This window comes from Cheilinus undulatus, linkage group 16 (assembly GCF_018320785.1).
Source record: "Cheilinus undulatus linkage group 16, ASM1832078v1, whole genome shotgun sequence".
Taxonomy (NCBI): Eukaryota; Metazoa; Chordata; class Actinopteri; order Labriformes; family Labridae; genus Cheilinus; species Cheilinus undulatus.
The window spans coordinates 42,864,089-42,889,721 of record NC_054880.1 but is presented as its reverse complement, the minus strand read 5'-3'; the positions used below and the strand labels follow the sequence as shown (position 1 = coordinate 42,889,721).

The window sequence follows — 25,633 nt, the reverse complement described above, 5'->3', positions numbered from 1 at the left end:
TATACTGCCAGGAGCAAAGTCCCTGCTCTGTTCACACACTTATTTGTGTATAGTGTCATAAACATTCAATTTGTTGTTTGACAGTGAAACTCATGGATGGTGTTGTGTCTCAGGGTTTTCATTCTCAAAGTCTTGTTTACTGATGAGTGCCGTGCAACCATGGATGGAGTAGTGGATGGTTGGTGGATGGCCACCATGTCCAAACAAGGCTGCGATGTCAGCAAGGAGGGGGCGGAGTCATGTTTTGGGCTGGAATCATGGAGAGAGAGCTGGTAGGCCCCTTTAGGGTTCCTGAAGGTCTGACAATGACCTTGGCAAAGTATATAGAGTTTCTGACTGACCACTTTCTTCCATGATACAAAAAGAAGAACCGTGTCTTGCGTATTAAAATGATCTTCATGCATGACAACGCACCATCTCAGAATCCTTCATCATCAGTTTTTCTCCACCTTAATGTGTTACCTGTGAAAAAAATAAGGTTGACAGTTTATGGTTAAATGTTGACACTGTTAGGCCCTCAGGTTAGACCTAAATTCAGATGTTGGCCCCTGCTGTGATTGAGTTTGACACCTCTGCCTTAAAGTCTGTTGACAGGACTGAAATTTTAGGTCAGAGGAATTTATTTAAATATCGTTATCAATATTGTTATCAGCTCTCATGAATCTGTATCAGCACATCGGCAAAAAATCAATATCATGTATCCCTAATTCCCAACCCTTTTAGTCATTCATTACAAGGCTGTATGTTCACGACACTTAGCAGCCATCTCAAAATAATTTAAGTGCCTTCCTCACACCATCCCTCTCTCAGCTGTCCCACATCAGAATATGAGATTGGCATTTTTCTGCCAGTCCTCCTGTTCAGTCTTAATTTTCTTTGCCAAACTGTTTATGTGCTAACCCCTAAATCTCTGACCCAAACTCTGGGACATACCAGGCACGCTCAATCCTGATCCAGATCTTTCATTGCTTCAGATTCCTTTGTTTGAAAAGGAGCAATGCAGAGCAGATGATTCAAACGTGGCATCCATTTGCATTTCATATTGTCCCAAAAGCAGGCAGCGTAGCACAGTGGAGTAAGAAAGAGTGAGGGATTACAGATAGTGACTGAAAAAGAGAGAGAACAAAACGCTAATCTCTAAAAAAAACGAAACTGTGAAAAGCAGACAAAGGACCAGAGAACACAGCAGTGGAATAAAGGCCGTCTCTATCCCTTTTTGCATCCAACACTTTTCAGTTCATGCTTTTAGAAGAGTCTTTGAACGGGTGAACAAAAGAGTGGCTTTGTCAGCGACCCTCAAACTAATTAAAAGAAAACAAACACGAGGGGCTCTTTGGGGAAAAAGGTACTGTGGGTGGACAGCAGGAGGGACGATGCGGAAGAAGAGGCTCTGAAAGTAGAGGTTGTGGCGGAGTTTTGGCAGCCCTCGGTGCCAGGGTGACTCATTCTCATGTATTGTTAGAGTTACTCATCTCTTGCCTGTTTCCTTCTTCCTCTTCTCCTCCCACCAGGAAGCCATCTTCCCCCCACATTTCCAGACATAGAAGTGTCAGAAAATACATAATAATACAATGAATATTTCCCTCGATACCCAATGATGATTCATAATCTGTAATATCTTAATAAAATTTCTTGGCTTGATAAAATAATGCATCGTGGACGGAGGAGGTGAAGGAAGGAGCAACAGGTGTCCATGTTGTCGTGGTGATGAGTAGGTTCTTTCACTGCCCTGTCCCAGCTTTTCTGAGGTTTTCACCACCACAACAGCCACATATGTAGCTAAGCTGTCCTGATATTTAGAGAATCAGCCTCCCAAGTTCATTTTCATGAATGACATTCACAGAGCTAAACTTTAGGGGTTGTTAGCATCACTCTGACACAAAAACTGAAGTGGTCTGATGAAAGGAGCTCAGTGCCAGTGAAAAAACTGCAGGCTTATTTGCTCATGCTTTTCAGGCGTTGTTGCTCCGCTACATAATCAATACAGAGGTTTCTGCCTGTTCAAAGGAAGCTTTTTCTTGCCACTGTTGCCAAGTGCTTGCTCACGGTGTATTAATGTAAGATCTCTGTAAATATACAACAAAGAGAACCGTCTAGACCCGCTGCTATTATGCCATCACGTTACGTGTCCTAAGAGAAAAACAAATTGTTGTTGGGGCTATATTGATTTGCTTTGGAGATCCCATTGATGTAGACCAGTGGTTCTCAAATGGTGTGGCGAGGCACACTAGTGTGCCTTTAGGCAAGTCTAGGTTTTCCAGTTCCTTTCCTTTTTCTACCTGCTGTTGCCTCTTTTGAGCCATTTTTAACCCATTTTTTACCATTTTTAACCCACATTTATTAACCCTTATTCACTTCTTTTTACACCCATTTTTACCACATTCACTAATTCAGTGGTTCCCAGAGTGGGGGTCAAGAGATGCTTTCCCCAAAACAAAAAGAAATTTTATATGATTTACAATCATAATCTATTATATAATCTAGGAACTATTTTTTTTTTTAAATATTGTTAAAATAAATCCAAATCATCATGAAAACATAGTTCTTGAGTAATATTTGTGCTTAAATGCAAGTAAAATCTATAAAAATGACCTAAAATGCAAGTTTTCTCCATGATGCTTTGTGCGCTTTATCCCCCTCAAGGGGAGATGGGGGTCCACGATCTCTGATGCCTTTTTTTGGGGGGTGCATCACAGGCTGAAAAGTTTGGAACCCCTGCACTATTTGATCTGCCCTTGGTTGTCAGTTTAAACCATTTCTGCCCCTTCCTGCCTTTTTTCTGCCACAGTTAACCCATTTTTGCCAGGTTAGACCATTAAACCAATTTCCACCACTTTTCAATCTGATTTTCACACTTTTTCTAGTTTTAGGCCAATATTACCGCTGTTAGCCCCCTTTATCACTTTGTATGTTCATTCTTGCCACTTTATTCCATTTTTGCAGCTTCTATCTAAATTTCTCTTTTTTTTAAACCAGTTTTATTCTAAGGAATATTTATTTTTAAGACAGATTTATACGGGCAGAAATGAATGATAAAAATGTGTTGCTTTGATGAGAGTCGTTATTATTCAGGTGAAAATAAAAGTATAGATATCACAGCATAACATTATAATGGCTCCGTGGTCCCCCAGTATGGCTGGTCCCCAGCTTTGTCTACACGCGACTATTCTTGAATATGCATGGCTGTGTTCAACCACCATCAGGTACAGTGGGGGTCCCTGATCTCTGGCACCTTTATTTTGGGGGTGGTGGGCTGAAAAGTTTGAGAACCACTGGCTTAGACCTCCTCACCTTTGTAGTAGTGGAACCCAGCTTACATGAGGAATTTCGTCTGGTGTTTGGCCATGAAAACTGATCAAAGTTTGTCTAACAGCCTAATTAAAGACTCTTCTTTGGACCATAGATGATGCCATTTAATCATGAGACATAAGGCATATACTTCGGCTGCTGAAGCATGCTCATGCTGTGTTCCCCATGCATTCCTACATGCCATTCTGTTTATCGATTTAAACCAGTCCATCCTAAAGCTACATGTTTCTGGATGAATGATTCTAAAGCGTCACATTGTTGCAGATCAGACTGTAGTGATACTACTTAAACTGACCCTAACCCTGTAGTACAACAAAAATCCTGATATGTAAATGTGCACATAGAAACTAGGAGTAGTGAGGGCAGTAAGAATTTATGCCTCTGCTGAAATAGATGATCAGTCTGAAATCCAGTCATAACTCCCATCCGGCTTAAAAGCATCAAACAGTTTCTTAGTGGGCTGGAAGACACCGACTGATCTCCAAACTTTCACATCAAAGCAATCTAACTATTGCACATTTACACACTGTGGTTTCAATGGCTAAATGAGACACTGTGCAGCCTAAATGTGAACTGCATGAACTATTTGATTTCATTTTAGATCGCTGAATAACATCAGTATGCAGAAAGGACCGATGCAAATCTTTTAATATATTTCCCTCATAAAGCATGGAAGCATACATTCCTTCTCCTCTATGATACTTGAAGGATTTTAATAAACCTAAAGTGAAACAAGAGGATCTTGTTTGTGCTGTGAATGCTTCATCTAATCAAAGTGTTGCTTTTATTGTGAGGTAGAGCTTTAATCTTTTACTTAACTCAGCATTGGGGAATGTTACAAAGTAAAACCAGACTTTAACAACTCACAATCGAAAATGCATGGTCTTACTTGCTTTTTTGGTGATGAACTTGAGCTTTTTACCAATCGCATAAATAAGTCTGCTTAGTTTTATGACAATATTTTGTTTTTGTGATTGGGAAATTGGGCGAAGTCTCTTGTAAGAAATATCCTGATTACCTTGATTTAAACTTTTATGGCTAGCTTCAGTGATAGGATACCCCCTATGGAGTCTAGACACTGATGGGGGTGTTGAGAAATGCAGAATCAGATGAGGAGTAGACTTTTTAGAAGCTGGCCAAGGACCAAATGAAGTGGCATGGAGGAGGAGACTGAGGTTTGCAGAATGTGATGAGCAGGAGGATCTGGACTAGATGCTGATGAACTGAATGGAGGTAGCTGGGGTGGAGGAGGGTTGCAGCATCCACTCTGAAAACAACAGGCTGACTGTGAAAAAGAGAATGACAGATTTATAATCTGACACGTCTGATGATTGGTCAAATGAGGATGTGGCAGAATCTGATTGGCTGAGGTCTTAGGAGGGTGAACGCCCATAACCAGCTGATCACCAGGGCAGGAAGAGAGAAACAGTGGAAAAGGGAAGGATGTGAATGAGTGAATGAGCAGAAACAGTCTTCCAGCTTGCTGAGCTTCATTTCTTGGGTTGTTGGTGCTAAAACAGTGCAATTTAAATGATTGTGAGAAAAACTGAGCCATGCAGATGGAAGTAGTTTAATCCATTAGTTATGCACAAGTGAAGACATGGGTTTTTATCTTGAAAACACTTTGGTGTGCAGATTTTTATTTCTGCAACGATCTTAAAAGTTGTTACAGGTAAATTGAAAAAAATCCGACTAATTCTTACAAGAAGCCTCTTAAACTAAAACCAACTGACTTTACGGTCATTATTTAATTGCATTTTTTCCTTCTATGTTGTTAATTATCTTGCTTAACCGATTTATTTTGACCTTTATTTACTGTAATACTCTATAATATGTCGGAGCCTTGGGGTTTATTTTTTATAAGAGAAATTCTGACACTGCAGTATTCACTGCCTTCATTATAAAAAGTGCACAGGAGCAGATCGTAATGCAACACAGGTTTATATGCCATTTACTTTTATGAATGCCAGTAAGTTGCTGTTACTAATGGGCTCCTGGTAAATCATGCATGCATTTAATGACCACATGATCCTCAAAGAAAAATAATGAAGTATGCGTTTCCTGACACTACCAGTGGTCTGACATGCTACTTCTGTTAAAGATAAGGTAAAGTGGAGCAAATATGTAACAGAAAGGGCATTGCTCAGACAACCCCAGTATAAAAATCACAATACACTGGTCTGATCATCATTCTGCAGTCAAACAAGTACAAAAAGTCAACTCAACTAATCTTAAATGATTGATCATGCACGCATCATCTCTACGGTAAACTAGCATGTGACATTTGTTTTCTGTGGACGTGTGCATTCAGGGGAATACTTTGCCTGTGTATCCAAAAACATCCATGCAGGAATAAATGAAAACAGATATGCTTGCAAAAACCCCAGCAGATGCTTCTCTCCACACATAACAATGCAGTTATTTCAGGATGCTCTGCTATCAAGGGATCACATTGTTCCTGCTGTGTTTGGGAGATTTGACAGTGTTGCCAGGTTCAATATCATTAGCATGGTTTCACCTGTCTACTCGCATACTACATCATCTCAGACTCCCTCTGAAAACTAACAGCTCATATAAACAAACCACAAGAGGGGGGGTGAGAGAGAGGTCATCCAGAATAAGCATACTTGTCCAGCTTAGGCTGACAGTTGAACTGGTGTTGTTCACAATTATTTTAAGGGATACTGGACATAAGAAAATCAACGCTTATCTCTTGTCTGAATGATGACTTATGACTCCAGCAGAATCTTTTAGTGCTCACTCCTAACACACCACAGGGAAATCTGTCAATCAGGCTGAAAGCGACACACTTATCTTGTAGAGCATTGATCATCAACTGGCAGGCTGGGGGCCATATCAGACCCCCCAAAGCTCCCCATCCAGCCCCCAGAAGGCCATTAAAATCAGGAACTTTATGGGTTTTAGGTGATCAGTTGCACTTATATCTAATAAATCAACCCTAAATCAATCAGTATTGAAACAGTTTTATCAGGAAGGACTTACCTTCAAAGCATTTTTGCAGAAATCCACAGGTCAGCCATTATTAGTAAATATGATGCATGGACGTCATTCAAACCCTAGTTAAATCTGCAGTATTTTGAATCAACTTTCCATTTAAGGATCTTGGAGAGTGAAATTTTCTCTGCGGAAATTTAAAAGATAAGATTTATTTCCTGCATGTGTTTTTCACCAATCAGAACACAGCAAATTAGTGTCAAACCCAGTGATAAACAACAGAGAAACCCCAGAGATGGAGCTAAAATATCTGAATTGCTTTCTTGTGGCTGGCTGTGGTGTAGATGGTAGGGGCTGATCTTGTTGTTAATGCCTAAGTAGGAAATACAAATACAATACAAGGTTATTAGACGAAACTATTTATTTAGTTCATGTCAGAACAAAAATCTGGCCCATGTAAAAATGTACTTGATGACCCCTGTTGTAGTGGCTTCAGTGTGGACGAACTCAGTGATTAACAATGTTGTTGGTTTGTACGTGTATATGCGACTAGCTGTTACACTCCCAGTCTGTCTTCTAGTCTTGAACTTATTTTAAATAATGATGGACATGAAAAAAGTGTTGATAGCACAACTTGGTTTTGTGTTTTGATGCTAATTGGAGATGGCTTGAATTATCATAAAATACTTGGTTGGAATAAAGCTCTTTAACAGTCACTGGCATCCAAATGTGATGGTCATTGTTGCCAGTCCTTGGATTAACTTGAGTCAGCATTGACTTGTAGAGATCCTTGTGATTGTCTATGTTTACTACAAGGAGGATCCATGGGACTCACATGAGCTGATCCACACTTGCAGTTCACTTTGGGGGGGCACCATGGAACCCACAGACAAACCCACATGGGACTCATATTGTAACTGGCATCTAACCCATAAAGGGCCCACATGGACATGCTGGCTATGGTGCCACATTAAAGGAATATGTGTTTGTGGGATGAGCAGCAGAGCTGAATATGTGGGTTGCACCCATGAAAGATTTGCCAAATCTTCTGCCCATGCCAATCAGCTGATTCTGCCGTTGACTCTTGTTTGGTGGATTGGATGATTAAAGTCTGAAGAAACAAGACATATTAGCTAATTTAAATATGTATTAATTTAACAAAGAACCATACACAGCCACAACAGCCTGGCTCCTCCTCCTCATGCTGGTCACACACTGCTGTGTGATGGCATCCCATTCTTCAACCGTTCAACGCATTTGTCGCAAGTCAGCCAACGTGGTTGTGTTGGTCACTCTGGCATGAACAGCACATCCTACAAGAGTTCAACAGGGTTAAGGTCAGGACTGCTGGCAGGCCATTCCATCCTCTCCACTCCCAAATTCTGAAGGTAGTCTCTGATAAACCCCACTCTGTGGGGGCCAGCATTGCCATCTTGGAGGACAGAGTTCAGTCCCAGACTGTGGAGATATGGGAATGCCACCGGTTGCAGAATCTCATCTTGATATCTCTCTGCATAGAGATTGCCTCCAATGATGACAAGCCTCATTTTTCCAGTGAGGGAGCTGTCACACACAATCACACTGCCTCCAGCGAAAGATGTTACTCTATCTGAGCAATCGGCATAGCGTTTCTACGTGTCTTCTCCACACTTTAACCCCATGATCCAGCTGCTTTTGGCAGAATCTGGACTCATCAATGAGCATAATGTTCCTCCACAGGTTCAGGTTCCAGTGCATGTCCAACATTTCCGTCACCAGCACAAACTCGGCGTCTGTTCCAGATTGTCTGGGCATAGAGCCGTCGGCCTTACAGTCCTGCAAACCTTGACTGCATGCCTGGGGTCATGTGATCAAGGAAGGAGACACACAGAAATGAAGATTTAATTTTCAGATTGTGATGATTTCAATTTACCAGTCTGCATATATGTTTGATAAAGACCCTTTAGCATCTGGACGAAAACTGTGTTGGAGTATTACAGGGTGCTGGCAGACACATGTGGGTCCCATTAATTGTGATCAGTATAAGGTAGGAGGTATAGATGGTGTAGGTATGGGTGCATTTTTTAACCTCATAGACCAATCATTTGGGCATGGCTGTGATTTCAGGTTTATAAAGGCTAATGCGAATGAGGGGCTATGACAATTTGCCAGTGACTTTTGAATGATGACTTTGCTGTAATGCCTGTCTCTCACAAAGATATCCAGTCGCAATATGCTTCTACTCTGAAATAATAGGTTGAGATTAAGAAAATAGCTCTGACTTGAGTGTTCTACCTCTCTGCCTTTCCTTTCTCCATCACACTGTAATGCTAGCTTTCTCTATCTCCCCTTTTTTGTCCGTCTCTATCTCCTCTAGTCTCCTAGAGAGGAGAAGGATGTTTTCCCTGTAATGGGCCCGAGGATATTATTGGCATTTGTTTACTGTTGTGTTGATGGATCTGCAGAGAGGCCTCAATTATCACTGCCGCTTTAAGAGTGACCTTGAAAACTCATTTGTTTTTCTCCCGTTAACCACAGATCCAATACCGCCTGCAGACGATTACACCCATTGAGAAGTGCACGTATAGTTTTAAGGTTTTACGTGATAGATGTGTGCATATCTGCTGCCTTTGAAAACTCCCCTAGGTGAAGGTGTTTAGGTGTTCTCTTTAACAGAAATGAAACAGAAGGTAAAACTGGAGAGATAGTTTATTATTGTCTGTTTGTCTTTATCATATAGTCAAACATTTAATTTGTGCTGAAGACAAACACTCAGTAATCTCAGCCACTCGACTCTTCATCAGCGTGTTCCTCAGTCCATTTAGCAGTAGTTCAGTGTTTTTGTTTTGCCCTCTGTGACTTTGCCTTCATCCACCTTGACTTTTCGTACAGAAGTAATAAATCACACTGACGCTGGGATCAATTGCAGAACAAGTAGCACTAAATTCTTTACTTCCATGAACTGAGCTGCCTGTGTATGTTTCTGGCTCATTTAGTCCGCTTGTCTGTTTGCTTTTTTGTTTATTAATCCCTTAAAGTCATTTTCTCTGTTTAATCAGTGGGAAGTTTTTGGTGCAGGAAGCATTAGATTGCACTTAAAATTTTCTTAGGTTAATATCAGGGTCTGAAAATCATGTTTTTAACTGAATTGTGATTCTTCACATGGGGGTTTTCTGAATTTTAAACCCTGAAAGCCTGTTGTGTCATATTTGATACATACTTTTATGATACCTCTATCTAATCAGTATGATCAATAAATGACTAAAAAAAACTTCTGAATACAACCTGATAAATGATTAAAATGCCCTCAAGTGGATTATCAGTTACCGTCCATCCATCTTCTTCCGCTTATCCGAGATCGGGTTGCGGGGGCAGCAGCCTAAGCAGGGAAGCCCAGACTTCCCTCTCCCCAGCCACTTCGTCCAGCTCTTCCCGGGGAATCCAAGGCGTTCCCAGGCCAGCCGAGTGACATAGTCTCTCCAGCGTGTCTTGGGTCTTCCCCGGGGCCTCCTCCCAGTGGGACTTAGGCAGATCGGGGCGGCATCGGCAGTGATGCGGTCTCTGCATCAGTCTGTCGTGGTGAAGAGAGAGCTGAGTCGAAAGGTGAAGCTCTCGATTTACTGGTCGATCTATGTTCCTACCCTCACCTTTGGCCACGAACTGTGGGCTGTGACCGAAAGAATGAGATCGTGGATACAGGCAGCTGAAATGAGTTTCCTCTGCAGGGTGTCTGGGCTCTCCCTTAGAGATAGGGTGCGAACCTCGGCCATCCAGGAGAGACTCGGAGTAGAGCCGCTGTTCCCCCGCATTGAGAGGAGCCAGATGAGGTGGCTCGGGCATCTGGTCCGGATGCCTCCTGGACGCCTCCCTGGTGAGGTGTTCCGGGCAGGTCCCACTGGGAGGAGGCCTCGGGGAAGACCCAGGATTATCAGTTACCAAAAACACCTAATGTATCAAATGAGATACAAAAAATATGTATGCTAAATTTTATGGAAAATTTGATTTTTTGGATTTCAGTAGAAAGATAAATAAACAGTTCAGTTACAAAAAAAAAAAAAAAAAAATCTGGCTATAATTTGTGTTTTCAGGCTTTCATGGGTTAAGTTGGGATTTTTTTTCAGGAACAAAGAATACTGCAATGAGTTTTGACCTCAATGCAGAATACTGCAATGAGGTCAAAATATGAAGTTAAATTTATGATCATGAAATTAAAAGTGCAAAATATGATTTAAATTTTTGAATTGTGAGTTTAAAAGGTCAACTATGGGATTATAAAGTCAAAGTTAGGAGTTGAATATATGAGGTAAAATAAAAAATAATTAGTTTCAAAGTTCACAATGTGACTTAAAATTTAAAATCATTCATCTTAAAGCTCAAAATGTAATATAAGAAGTCGAAATTATGAGTTGAAATGCTCAAAGTAGGAAATAACAAGTCAGAATCCTAAGTTTGACCTAATTGTGAGATGCAAAACTGAAAATATTAAAACACAAATTAATTTCTTTTCCCACATTCCTGACTTCTTATCTAAATATTTTTACTCCTTACTTTTGCAGATTTTGTGACTTAACAAGGATATCTTAAATCCTCAAGGATAAGTTGACATTTTTATACTTGAGGAAATCTGCAGCGCTCATACTGATGGGCCAGAAATATGATTTAATAATAGGGGTCGGATTTGACTGTTCCACAGGCCGGATTTGGCTCCCAGGCCTTGAGTTTGCCCCCCCGATCTTAAGAAATCTAAACTTAAAGAATACAATAAATATAAATATTTCTAAACATGTTTAGGGTTTTTTTTACTCACTTTTTGTCTCCCTCCTGACGTTATTCCTCTCTCCTACAGCGTCCATTACAATTAAATGCATACAGACAATTATGTAAATTAAGTGATGGCATCATTTAGCCACTTCTGGCAACTTTTAGGACTCTTATTAAGGAGTTGGCAACACTGCCTCAAACCTTTTTGGACCTTTCCAGAAGCACTCTTAAGAACTTTGGTTCGGTTTTGCGTTCATACGGGTCCAATTACTGCCATCGAGGTCCGGTTTATCAGCACCATCCGGCACTGTTACTGCCCTCACTTGAACCTGTTATTCCTCTGACAGTCCTCCTCCTCACTTTGCTCCCACGCTTAATTTGACAGATTTTTGCCATGACCTAAACTGTGCTGATGTCCCTCGCAGACATGACACATTGCTGGATGTGAATTATGTGCCTGCACTTTCTCAGGCTGAGCCTGTGTGGCTACTATATGTTTCTCTTTGGTGAAGGGAAATGAAACAGCATGGCAGAGTAGCCAATAAGATTAGCTTTCATTTGCATTGGTATTAGAATTAAAAGAGTATATCCTCAATCACAGCAGAGCCACTCTCAGATTGCTCTGCCTTTGAAAAATAGATCTAAGTCTGGATGCAGGAGGAAACGTGCGTTTGACGCCTGATAATAAGTTGCAGGATCACAGCAAGGTTATGTGAAAGTTGTACCATAGAGTTCTCTGATTTTAACAGCTGGTGTATCAGAAAAAGTGAAATAAAAGTTTGTTTGCAGAACGATTGAATTCAGTCTTGATGATGCTGTGTTGTTCTTCCTAAAAGGAAGTTCCTCTCAATAAGCGTTTATTTTCTGTGTTCTGTGGGGGCAGAAATGAGCTGTGGGAAGAGTAAGAAAGGAATCTCTCTGAAGATTTAACAAGGCTTTCTGATGGGGCCAGAGGTCTGTGCATGAATAATACATGCGGGCAGAAGAGGAAGAAGAACAGACATTTTGGCTCTGTCGGACATGGGAGTCTAAGGGGAAAATAGACATGTTGGTTCTGATGGGTCTGCAGGTTTTAACCTCCTCTGCTACTCCTTGTTTTTGTGCTCTCAGCTTCAGTCCAGTGCAGCAACACACCCGAGGGACACGACCGCCCTGAGGCCTCACTTTATACTCAACTTATAGAGGGAGGTTGATGGTTTTTACTGCCTGGGTGGTGGGTGTTTGAGGAAATGAATGTACAGTGTTGTCTGAAAAAAGCGACTGTGTAAACCCCCGGTGTACGTCTGGGCTCAGTTACATCTGAAGGTCACAGCCACTACAATCAGGACTCTAATACCGCCATTCAGGGCCTAAGGGTCCTCCACACTGATTAGATTTACCTCAGAAGGATGTGGCATGTATGTGTGCGAGAGAAGGCGAGAGAGACTGGTATCTGCATACGTGTTTGCAATTGTAAATGTTTGCCGCCGATGTGAGGGTGTCCGGCTGTACATCTGGATGGCGCGACCTGAGCTATAATTCACACAGCCTCATTAACATGCTGAAAGTTTGGGCTCTAAAGTCACAGTGACCTCTGGTCTGCTGTACAGAGCAGGACCTGCATACTGAGCAGAGCTCTGATTGATCTGTCGGAGTGGCTGCAATTAACGGAAACTTTCTCCGTCCAGAATCGGCCCCCTCCAAACGCCCACGCACGGACACGGTCATCAGATGGTATAGCTCGATGAATGCATGTGCTGAGAAGTGATTTAGAGCGTTTGATCCTGATGCGGAGCTACACACCTTTGACACCAAAGCTCCGCCCATTACTGATTATGCACTGAGTAATTTCACACTTTGACCCTTGAACAAAAACCAGCAGACATGAAACGATGAATATAAAGGAGAAAATTCCGCCGGGAAGGGTTGCTGAATTACCTGATGATGGCGACCTTTGTTCAAAACCCTCAAAGGCATTTACAATTTAATGAGTCACACCACATCATTATGGAAAGTATCTTAGCGCCGGTGTTACGTAAATGGATTTTTTCACTGGTTTTGTGTTTTCCTAACACCCTCAATCATAATCTGACAGTGAAAAGACAAGTTTAAGCAATGGGGATTTGCAAATCCGACTGCAGATACCCACAGAGCTGTTGTGTAACCATGAACCGCTCTGGATCTTTCCTTAAACTTGATAACATTCGATGCAAATGGAATGAAATGATCTGCAGCGGTGCCTAGCCGCTGAAAAAAAAAAAAAGTCTGTGTCAGTGTATGCTTCACAGCTCAGTCCCCTCAGTCAAGATCACCATTGGCTGCCTCCATCACCTTGGCTCGCCCAAAATACATTTCTTGGACAATCATCAGAAGTCTGACTCAGACTGAGGGGAGCTTTGGGGCCTGGAAATGGAAACTGATTTAACACTGCGCTCTCAAGACAATTCCGCATAAAATCTAATATGGTCAGCCAGACACGGGGAGAGAAATAGCAAGAAGGGGGTGAGGCGAAAAAGGAACTGTGGAAGTAGCTGCAACACCCTTCAGGAGACCTCCATCAGCCAGCTCAGGACTTTTTCTCTTGCTCCCTACGGTCACTTTCATCCTGAAACTTTAATGATTTCAGCAAAAAAAAGGTGTACACAGAAATGGGAAAAAGCAGAGGGGACTTAGGGTCAACATGATATTTCAGTTGGTCTGCTCATCCCTCATTCAGGGCTGTGTAAATCATCTAATCCTTAGTGGCATACCCATCTCTTCCTTATCCTCTGCCTCTTTTGCAGTTTATCAGAATCAGGCAGCACATAGTGGTTGTTGTGTCTTAATAGGAGATGATTCCAGCTCAAATTGCCCTTCAATCCAAAGGGAAGTTTTAATGTGTCCCCTGTGGTGAAAGAGGAGTAACTTAACACAAGAGCAGTTTGCATTAAACTCTTGGCACGGGGGTTTCTGTAGCTCTTGTGTATGCATGAGGCTTCTGCTACAGGGGATCATGTGCTGCATTTGTTGATGTGAGACGCACTACCAAGGATTATTGGCTGTCGGTGTTTTCTACTCGGAGCCAAAGGTGACTCTGGCACTCGTCATGATTGTCGCTCAGCTTCAGAAGCACGTGTGCCAGAAACAACACAAGCATCCTCAGTGCGTCTTCTTTTAAGTGATAAAGCGTCTCCTGAGGCACGCCAGCTCACTTTATCAGTCCTGCTCTCAGCGTTATCGATGAAAGCCATGGTGTAACACACGTCTGCATCTCTGCCTTATGCTCTGTTTGGACATAAGGGAGAAATGCACGCAGGAAGAGAACAGATCTCGTCTTTAGTTATTCCTAAATTTAGAAGAAATGTCTTGAGAGCACTTACCCAGAGTGAATGTGTTTAACGTCTAACATAAGAGGGTGAAGGGTTGCAATTTGTTTATCAAAATAGTCATCCTAAAATTTACGAGTCAGTTAAACTGATTACCTATCACTTTTTAAAAACACAGGCTTGAAATCTGGGCCGATAATGCTCTTTTAAAGATTTATTTTTTGACTTTTTTGTGCCTTTGTTGATTTAGAACAGGGGTGTCAAACTTAATCACAGCAGGATTCTGAATTTAGGTATAACCTAAGAGCCGAACAGGGTCAACATTAAACTAAACAGTCAACCTCATTTTCACCTGTAACAAATCATGGGGAAATTAAACTTGCCACAGATGATAATTAATGTTGGGATTTAAAAAATTCAAAATGAACAATTAAAAGGCTCAAAATCTGAGATGAAAAAAGCAAACCTTTGGTTAAAAAACTCAAAACTAAATTTAAAAGGCAAATATATGAGATACAAATGCAAAATCACAAGTATTAAAGGTCATCATTTGAGTAAAATTAGAAATCATGACTACCAAAGGTCAAAATATGAAAGAATAGTCAAAATCATGAGTTTAAAGGGTCAAAATAATGAGATGAAATTCAAAATCCTGAGTTCAAAAGGTTGAAATATGCAATAAAATTCTAATTTGTGAGTGTTGAATGTTGAAATATGTTATTTAAAGTCAAAGTTAGGAGTTGAAAAGGTCAAAACGTGAGAAAAAAACGTCAAAATTATGAAATGAAAAGGTCAAAATATGACATAAAAGTCAAAGCAATAATTTTAAGCCATAATTGTGAGATGCAAAATTGAAAATTTGAAATGTAAACACTTTTTATACCTTTAATCTAATTGTTTTTACTCTTCATTTTTCAAATTTTTCTAATTTAACAAGGAGATTTTGAATCATCACGGTTCAGATTACATTTTTTTCTTTTTTTTTTTTTTGTAGGAAATCGATTTCTTCCCTCACCCCTAGTAACTGGAAATAAAGTGATATGGTGCAGTTCTGCAAAGAGGAATAAAGGCTGGCGGAGCTAGCTGCTAATGTTAGCCACACTAACTAATAGATAAAGAACTGAATCTATATCAATAAAATCTTATCTGTTCCGATCCCTACTTCTTGTGAAGTACTACTGTGTGTTGCTTGTATAATACAATAAATGAAATTGTTAATTTTTACATTTAGTATTCTGAAATTATCCTTATTTCTAATAGAGACTTGATTTGTCTTTATTGTCTTATAAAGCGACCTGAGATGTCTTTTCCAGGTCAAAATCATTTATCGCATGGCAGGTCAGGTTGATTTTCAGTTAGAAGCTGCAGAACTCTCACAACAGCGACCTTTACAGACACACGCCTTCACACTCTTTAAACACTGACCTTTCTCATCAAAGCCTTCAACGTTGTCTTGAAGCTCCTCCGCTTGGTTAGAAAATAGGTTTAACCTCTGACCCTCTGTAACTTTCACATATCTGCTCTGATTAGAAGAGCATTCTTTAGTGGAAATCTCTTAACCAAGGGTCGAGGTCAAGGAATCGCTGACCTTCAGGTAGGAGGATGGAAGCCTCAGCAGCTATATACTGACAGAGGCCCTGAAGGCAGTGAAACATGAGATTTAATCACTGACGTCTTCCTCTCTCCTCATTGCTCCGTTTGTCAGATGTTTACCTTCAGTGTGGCTGCAAAAGTGAATTTGCTGAGGTTATGGTTCTCTGTCTTTCTTATTGCTAAACTTTCCCCCTTCCATGCTGCCCAAAACTCTTTCTGTCTCTCCTTCAGGTGAGCGTCCATCATTTTTAACTCAGCTGGTGCATGATGAGGATGCTGCCCCACTTCAGTTGGAACTAAATAAATGGTTGAATATTTTCATAAAAAGCAAAGAAAGTCTGTGTATTTCCAGAAAACTTCATGTTTTTAATTGATCCTAAGAGAGCTCTGCGGTGCAGTCAGTCAGCTCCACTAAACACCCCCACTAGACCTGCTATCTTTTCACAGTGCATCACTCTCTTCTCTGGTTTGAGCCGCATGCTGAAAGGTTTTTATACTTTTGCTGCTGTGGCATCAGAATCGAATGCTTCTTGCTTTCAGGGAATATTTATTTAACCTGACACTGCAGTTGGATTTGTTTTCAGACATCCATCTGGTTAACCTCCCATAGACAGCATTTGGGAAAGGGCAGAGCCTTTGAAAAAAAACATGGAGGGTGATTGGATGAACGTTCTGTCTGTCGCATCTTTACGGGACAATCAGAGCAACAAAACACATGACATCATAGCCCCTACTGAGCGGTAAACTCCATAGAGAACAGCATAACGCAAAACATGGCGACTGTAGACATGTCAGTACTCGACTTTTGTCGTCCTTGAAAAGAAAACAACTCACTGCTGTTCTTTGTTCTTCTTTTAACAAAGAAATGTTGTCAAGTTCCGATAAAACTGGCGCTTTAGCAGCATCCATGCTAATCTCTTCCGCCATATCTGCACTGGCCTCTTGTCTGCTTGGTTAGGTCACGACCCCCGCAAGTACTGCCCCTCGATGCTGATTGGCCCTGTCACTTTCTAACCAAACGGCCAGTTCAGATGGGAGCTTTGCAAGATGGATTCGCCAGTGAGAAACACAGAAACGGGCATATCCATCTGCATTCAGAGGTTACTATTTCTTAGCTAGGGACCCTCAAAACAAGGGGGGGGTCTCTGGAGGCCCAGCCATACTGGGGGCCCATGGAGTCGCTCAGGGGTTGTGCTGTGGGCATGCAGATGGCCTAGCGGTCTACAGCGCTACCCATGTACGCAGGCGGCCCGGGTTTGAATACGGCCTGTGGCCCCTTTGCCGCATGTCTCTCCCCACACTCTCCCATTTCCAGCTCTATCCACTGTCCTCCTCCTATTGAATAAAAGCACGGAAAGCCCAAAAATAATAAAAAAAGAAAGATGTGCTGTGATGGCTATACTTTTTAAATGTTTTCCTGAATAATATTGACTCTTTTAAAAGCAAAAAAAAAAATTTATTCATTTGTGCCATACTATAAAGCCAACAAAAAAAAGAATATAAATCCCTTTACTTAAACAGCATAAAAATTGATTAAAAGTGGTAAAATTTAGATAAAAGTGGCAAAAACGGGTTTAAGTGGCAAAAGTGAACATAAAACATGGTAAAAGTGGTTAAAAAAAGGTCATATTGGCTTAAAATTGGCAGAATTTGTTAGAAAAAAGGCTGAAATTAGATCTGAAAAGTGTCAGAAACAGGTTTACAGGGGTGAAAATGGGTGGAAAAGGTAGTGAAGTTGGATTTAAAAAGTGGGAAAAATTGGATTAAACTGGCAAAAATTGATTAACTGAGGGAATATCAAAGGCATAAAGTGGCAGGAATGGTTTAAACTGGCAAAAATGGGCATAACAATTAGTGAATGTGGTTAAAATTGACAATATGATTGTAAAAAGTGGTGAATAAGGGTTTGTTGTGGCAATAATGGATAAACAGAGGCAAGGATAGGTGGAAAGAATTTGTTTTCAAGTGGCAAAAATGGGAAGAAAACTGGTGAAAAGAGTCTAGAAGTTAAAACAAAAAGCCCAAAGTTGAAGAAATGGGTAGAAAAACTGGTGAAATGTAATTTATACCAGCAGAAATTGGTTTAAAGTGCAAAAATTGGTGGGATAAAGTGGTGAAAACAGGTTTACAAGTGGCCAAAAATAAGCACAGTCTGTGCAAATTGCTCAAAATTGATGAAAAGTGTCAAACAGTGCTGAAATTGGGTGGGAAAAGTGGTTAAAAAGTGGCACAAATAAATGCATTTAGCATTAGGACCCAAAGAATGGCAGGTCTCGGTCTTTGATTTCAACAGGAATCTTACTAAATGACTGTGTTTTGTTTTGCATTGGTCAATTTTATGTATATACAGTGCTTAACAAATTTATTAAACAACTGTCTAAAGTAAGGTTTATGGCACAGCTGCCCTAAATTAACAGCAATGGTAAAAATTGGTAAAACCAAAATCATTTTGTATGTTTCTGCAATGGTTAATACACCAATATGTAGAAGCTCTTTAACCCACGTTATTTTTTTAATGCTAAAATATAATTATTATTGTAATCCATGAATTTTCAAATGTACTGATTTACAAAAAAAATGGAAAAAAATAATAAAGCACATTATTATTTCTTGATTAATTATAGTTATTTACTTGCATTCCTGAACAGAAAAATAGTTTTAGTGGTTGAATGTTATGCTTGATTTGTTTCTGACTTCTCAGAGAAGCCCAGTGAGCCGGCTCAAATTTGGGTGAATTCAGTTTGAAATTCCTCATTCCTGTTCAAAATGGTAAAACGTGGAGAGCTCACTGATAATGAAAGAGTCCGTATTAAAGCGCTACATGATGCTGGATGGTCTCTGAGACAGGTGGTCTAATAAATTTGTTAAGCACTGTATTTCCATAAAACATGATAAAATATACAATTTGAAATCCTGTAAAACATGTTCTTATTTTTTTCCAAGTCCTCTGGAGACCCCCCTCAGAGACTTGGAGCCTCCACGTTGAGAACCACTGCAGTACAGTATATTATGTAAATCTTTTTCATTGATGCAGTTATTTATTTCCCCTCTTTTTCCCCCTGCTGCATGTTTCCTTTGCTTCGGTATGAGTAAGTGGTGGTCAGAGGTGTTCCTCAGTATCGGAGTCCTCTGTAGAAGGCGGCAGATGTGCAGGGGTGGGAGACGAGGTGGACATGGTTGGTAAATGTAATTTACTGATGGGGAATTGAAATTCATGCAAATTGGAGCGTAAAAGTGTGTGCATGTGTGCATGGCTGTGGGTGTGCACTTGTTTCAGTGTGTCTCAAGATAAAACTTAATGTGTCCCCAAATGACTTTGGATTTAACAACTGCAGAAGTGCCCAGTAAGCAACAGCCCTCATTAGCATACAGATCAGGAGGCACTATAAGTGTTTGTGAAGTATAATTCACCTTTGCTTTTTCAAAGCAATAAACGGAGTGTTCTTTTTTCTGTAAATGCCAGTGCTGCTCTTTCCAACTCTCATTTTTTATTGGGTCACCGTTTGGTTAAGAGTCGTTAACATTAAAGGTCCCCCAGAGTACCAGACCCTCCCTTTAATAGATCTTAAAGGTGAGGCATTTTAACATCTCACATTCATGGCCACATTAATTTTGAAACATCAGAACAATTACCATAAACAAACAAGACAATCAGAGGGAAGACTGGTAAGTTCTGACAGCCTTTATAATACAATGCCAGCCATTGGGCTTGACTTTATTGGAAATCTGATGGATTGCATTATTGCTTTATGGTATGTAACTGAAGCACAAGCAAGCACAAGCCTTCCTCGTGATGTAAATTGATGCAGAGAATAAATGATGATTGAGAAATCCGATAATGTAATCAGAGAAGCACAATTAATGCAGAGATGTGTGCATCAATCCTCATGATTCATATCAAAAGGTCTGCTCTCACACAGGAACACATCGTACTCTCAGTGAACAGTACCTATGAGGCTGCCTTTGATTAACTGATACGTTTACTGAATGCTGGACCACAGGTTTCCAAGCTTTCTTTTTTTGGTGGCCACTCTTGAAACATTTAAAGCCGCCCCAGCGGCCACCACACACATTAACACATACGCATATCAAAACTACAAAGACAAATGTATCTCTAACAGGAAGGATCTGGGAGATGGATGGAGTGTCGCTTTCCTTTTATTAATTGATTTTTTTAAAGATTTATTTTTTGGCCTTTTTGTGCCTTTATAAAATAGAGGAGGACAGTAGATAGACTTGGAAACAGGGACAAGAGTGGGGAGAGACAGGCTGCAGGCCACAGGCCGGATTCGACCCGGGCCGCCCACGTACATGGTGCACGCTTTCAACCACTCGACCATCTGCGTGCTCCATGTTGCTCTCTTTTCAATACTCATTGCTGTACAGGGGAAGCTGAGGGCGAGACAAGACTCCGTATCTATGCTCGTCTTTGTTTTTGCAGTAGAGATGTCTGCTGTTAAATCATTGTTTGCCTACATTTACTGAGAAGTTGTCCGATAAAATTTTCCATGTTTGCTTGCTGCACAAACTGAGTATATGATTTTTATTCAGTCTCGATGAGCGTCATTTCAGGTCTTTGGCCAGTGGTTCTCAACGTGGGGGACTCTGAGACACTGAGAGGGGGTCACCAGATACCTTAAAAAACCTAAGATTATTTTTAAATGATTTCAAATCGTATATTTTATCTTTTTTAAATGAAAATATATGCATACATTGGGAAATGTAAAATAAAACATGGTCAGAGATGTGATTTAGGCTGAAATCAAAGTCATGTTTGAAACATCCGTAAAAAGTAAGTCTGCAGACAGGTATGCAGATTAGGACCCCTGACAAGTCAGAAACTGGGCTTTGGCTTTGGCTTCTAATGTTGAAAGTGTTTTTTGTGCCATTTTTTAACCGCTTTCTCACCCAATATTTCCAGTTTGTTTCTTTTCATAAATTTTGTGCAATTTGCACCAATTTTGCCACATTTACACCTGTTTTCATCACTTTTTCCAAACAATTTTTGCCCCTTTTGACACATTTTTGACACCTTAAACCCATTTTTTGCCACTTTTTATTTCCATTTTACCATCTTTTCTGCCCATTTCTTTAAATCTTACCCATTTTTTCACACTTTCCATCAATTTTCTGCAGTCTCTGTCACTACAAAACAAAGTCTTACCTCTTTCCACCCATAGTTTCCTCTGTTGCCCATTATTGCCACAATTAACCCTTATTCATCACTTTACTCCCATTTTCACCTGTTTGAACCACATTCAATAACTATTATGGCCATATTTGTTCCAGTTTAAACTATTTCTGACCATTTTCCTGCCTCAGGTAACCTGTTTTTGCCAGTTAAGACCAATTTTTCCCACTTTTTAAATCCCTTCTACCATCTTTTCCAGCCATTTTTGCCCTTTTATACCCATAACTGCCACTTTTTAATCTAATTTTACCACATTTTCTACCAAATTCTGCAGCTTTTAAGCCAGTATTACCACTGTTAACAACCTTTACCTCTTTTTATGTTTATTTTTTTTTTGCTATTTGAACCTATTTTGTCACTTTTATCTAAATTTCACCCCTTTTAACTCATTTTAATCCTGCTAAGCAAAAACGGAGTTTTATTTTTAAGATGGCTTTATACTATGGCACAAATGATTCAAAAAGATTTTTCGTGCTTTGATAAGACTTGTTATCATTCAAGAAAAAAGAGTAAAGATTTCACAGTGTAACTTTTTAATAACTCCATGGGCCCCCAGTTTGGGCCCCAGAAAGCTCTCCCCTTAACCCCCCCTCCTGGACGGCCCTGTCTGCACATGACTATTCTTGAATGTTCATGGCCTTCAGGTACAGTGGGGTCCCTGATCTCTGGCATCTTTATTTTGGGAGTTGCAGGCTGAAAAGGTTGAGAACCACTGCCTTAGACTGAAGCTAATCTCTGATTTCAGGTTCTAATCGAATTTTTAAGACTTTATGAATCTTTACAACAGTTTGCATTGTGCTCCATTTAATGTGCTTAAATGCCAATATCCTGATCCGCCCTCTTATCTGTCCATCTGTGTGTCCACAGGTTTACCGGCCCCAACCTCCCCTCCCCCATCATCAGCAGCAAGAACTGGCTGCGACTGCACTTTACCTCAGATGGGAACCACAAGCTGAGAGGTTTCAGCGCCCAGTACCAAGGTAACACACAGACACTTTCAGATATTTTAAATAGTTTTTGTGGCATGTGCAGAAGGATATTTCCTGTGCATATATGCACATTTTTACACCAGGGAAGACTCTCCAATGTTGTGATCCTCTGAACTCCTCATGTCAAAATCAGAATACAGCTCTCACATGTGCACAGGCAGAGACATTAGCTGACAGACCTGAAATGAATCGCTTTTCTCAAATCATAAACTGTCACTTTTTTGGACACTTTAGGAACTTTTTATGGCATTTCCATACCCGCATGATTGGCAGTTTACCGTGATATTTTGACATGTAAATAAATGACAGCAATGACTTTAGTGGGACTCATTTTTTTATGCAGACCCACAAAACTTTCAAGACAAAACTGAGCATCAATATGCTTCAAATCTGAAAGGAAAAAGGGAGAGCTAGTAAGATAGACAACATGGATCGGGTTCATAGAGCAGATTAGTTCATGATTTGCCTCATTTCATTGCATCGCTTTTATGAAAACAAACAAACAAAAAAAAATGGAGCTTTCAGAATATGAAATTATCTCACTGTTTTCGGCAGAACAGTTGTGAAAAAAGAAACAGTCTTTGCAGGCACATTATTGTGCACAAACACATTTACACACACAAAATCCTGTCTCTCCTGTGCATCCATTTTCCATCCCATCACTCTTAGAGGTTCAAGGATCAGCTCTGAGAAGGGATGTGCACAGAAAAATGATGAGTTCCCCCACATAGAAGGTGATCTCCAAGGATGTCACTCCAGCTATCCTGAGGAAATCAGGAAAAATAGAGATTTAGACTTTAACTAGATTAAACACTGACTCCAATTAGGAGACTGCTGTTAATTGGATATCTTCTTTTGCCTTATTTATTTAATTTACTACTTTTATTTCAGTTGGTGTCAGAAAACAGCCCCTTAAAAAATACTCTCCACCCAGAAGCTCAGCTCCTATACTACAAACAAGATTATACCAATTTTCCTCTTATGCTAATCATGCTACCTGAAGGGAGCTTCTTCATTTGTGACTTTTCTTGCAGACACATTAAAAACAGACTTTTTGACACGACTCGGATTGAATTTCAATGCAGCTGAAACCGAGCACATTTGTGCAAAACAAATAAAGTTCCATTGTCAGGAAGCGTCAGAATAATTAGATAGGATGAGTGTGAAGGGGTGCACAGACAATGCTGATGGTGGTTTTGAAATTGGTGAATAAATATGCATTCAGATGAGCCTCTTACTTTGCTGTGATTACTTTGTTTTTGTCTTGCCAGTAATTATCATAAAACTCAATAATTTAATCCTCATCTTTTTCTTGTGTATAAAAAAGTGATTTGGCTCCTCGTATAGCATGCCTCTGATCCTAATTACTTACAGTGATGATGTTTCCTGACACCTAACGTCTAGTGGATTGCAACGAAATTATGAATTATTTTGCTCTCTTTTTCACTTAAATGGATCACAATCACGTTTTCTTTTTGCAGCATGAGATGTAATTGTGATGTGAGGATTGATTAGATTGCAATGACAAATTTCAGACAGACATTAAAGTATTACCTGTTTACTTTCTTATCTGTTAGTGTGTGCTGGCTTTTTTGAAATCTTTAATTGCTTTGGTAAAGCTGCAGAGAGCATCACTGGAGTGGGTGTGGATAATGTTGCATGGGGTCGTATATGTTGACTGCTGCAGACACTTTTGGATTTCACAAACACAATTTCTGCCATCTTCAAAAATGCTTATGTTTTGCTTTTACAGTTAAAAAGATGACAGAACTAAAGTCTCGAGGTGTGAAGATGCTGCCCAGCAAGGACAACCACCACAAGATATCAGTGTGTAAGTAACAAACCTGGAATGACAAGATTGTTTCTGAACTGACAATGTAGACCAGTGGCTCTCAAAGGATGTGGCAAGGCAAGTCTAGGTGTGCCCTTAGGCAAGTCTAGGTGTGCCCTAAGGCAAGTCTAGGTGTGCCCTTAGGCAAGTCTAGGTGTGCCCTAAGGCAAGTCTAGGTGTGCCCTAAGGCAAGTCTAGGTGTGCCCTAAGGCAAGTCTAGGTGTGCCCTTAGGCAAGTCTAGGTGTGCCCTAAGGCAAGTCTAGGTGTGCCCTTAGGCAAGTCTAGGTGTGCCCTAAGGCAAGTCTAGGTGTGCCCTAAGGCAAGTCTAGGTGTGCCCTAAGGCAAGTCTAGGTGTGCCATGGGGATTTGTACACTGTTATTTCAACTTTATGGTAAGTACTGGAACCAGGCCTGCCCACAGATCTGGCTGGACCCCTGAAAACCCCCAGAGAATGGGACCTCCCCAGTCAGTGTATGTGTGTTGGATCAGTAGCATTGGTGTTAGCATCCTGGCAAACAGTTACCTCATTAAGAGCTGAAAAGTATAGCAAGCTATTATTGGGTTGAAATCGGTGTTTAAATAATTTATTTATGCTATTTTCAACCAAGTTAACAGTTTTTTTCTACCATTTTGCCACTTGTTTTGACAACTTAAACCATTTTTGCTGCTTCTTTTACATTTTTGTCACTTCTTATTACTAATTTTGACCCATTTCTGCCACTTTTTTTGGAACTTCTTGCTACATTTAACCTATTGTTGCTACCCTTTTGCCAATTTTCACACAATTTTGCTATTGTTTGGCCATTTTTTACCATTATTTTTCATCACTTTCAACCCCTTTTTACCACGTTTTAGCCACTTTAACCCTTTTTACCACGTTTTAGCCACTTGTGATTTATTTGCCACCTTTTTGACACTTTAACTCATTTATGCCACCTTTTAGCCAATTTTTGCCCACTTTTGCCTTTGTTTTACCACTTTTTTTACCCTATTCTACCCTTTATCATCACTTCTAAAACATTTTACCACTTTTTTTTTTTACAACATTTAATCCTTTTAGACCACTTGTAACCCATTTTTGCCTCTATTTTGACACTTTCAACAAGTTATTGCCAATTTCAAACCCATGGTTTGGCCATTTTTTTTCTTTACCAATTTTCATCCATGTCTGACTTTGTCATGCCACTTTTTGCCCAATTTGCCATGTTTTTTCATCACATTTAACCAATTTTTGCCACCTTTTGCCATCTCCATGACCCCCTGCTTGCTGGGCCCCAGAAAGCTCTCCCCTTTATCTACCTTTTATAGGCCATCTTGACTGTAACATTATTTAAAAAGTCTTTTTTGTATCCATTTAAATATGTTGAGCCTTGAGATTTTGGCTCAACCTTAGGTATGCCTTGGGTGAAAAAGTTTGAAAACCACTGATGTAGACAATGTAATGTTATACATGGGTAAAAATCATCTGTAATGTCTCATCTTCGTTATGGAGCAATTAAAAGTATCTTCTTTGTGGGCCATCTGTTTAACACTAGAACTGCCGATGGGTAAAATTTACCCAAGGCTGTTCTTTAATTGTATCTTACTTGATGTGTACACAGTTGTAAAGACTGTCAGTCTTTGACTTTTCCTAAAAGTTTTTTTTTTTTTAGAACACCTGGTGTCATAAAAAAATCTATGCCTTAACACAAATTGTGTTAATGGGCATTTATATCTAGAACCACCATGCAGGTCAAATT

At 40.2% G+C, this 25,633-nt stretch overlaps 1 protein-coding gene across 1 annotated transcript in view; it reads left to right on the top strand.

Moving 5' to 3' along the window:
- The window catches only part of csmd2 (CUB and Sushi multiple domains 2), a 443,344-nt gene that overhangs the window by 187,251 nt on the left and 230,460 nt on the right, over nucleotides 1-25,633 (top strand). The window contains exons 6-7 of the mRNA XM_041809040.1: nucleotides 21,940-22,052; nucleotides 23,815-23,892. Of these exons, the coding sequence (XP_041664974.1) occupies nucleotides 21,940-22,052; nucleotides 23,815-23,892 (191 nt within the window). The remainder of the gene's footprint in view (nucleotides 1-21,939; nucleotides 22,053-23,814; nucleotides 23,893-25,633) is intronic.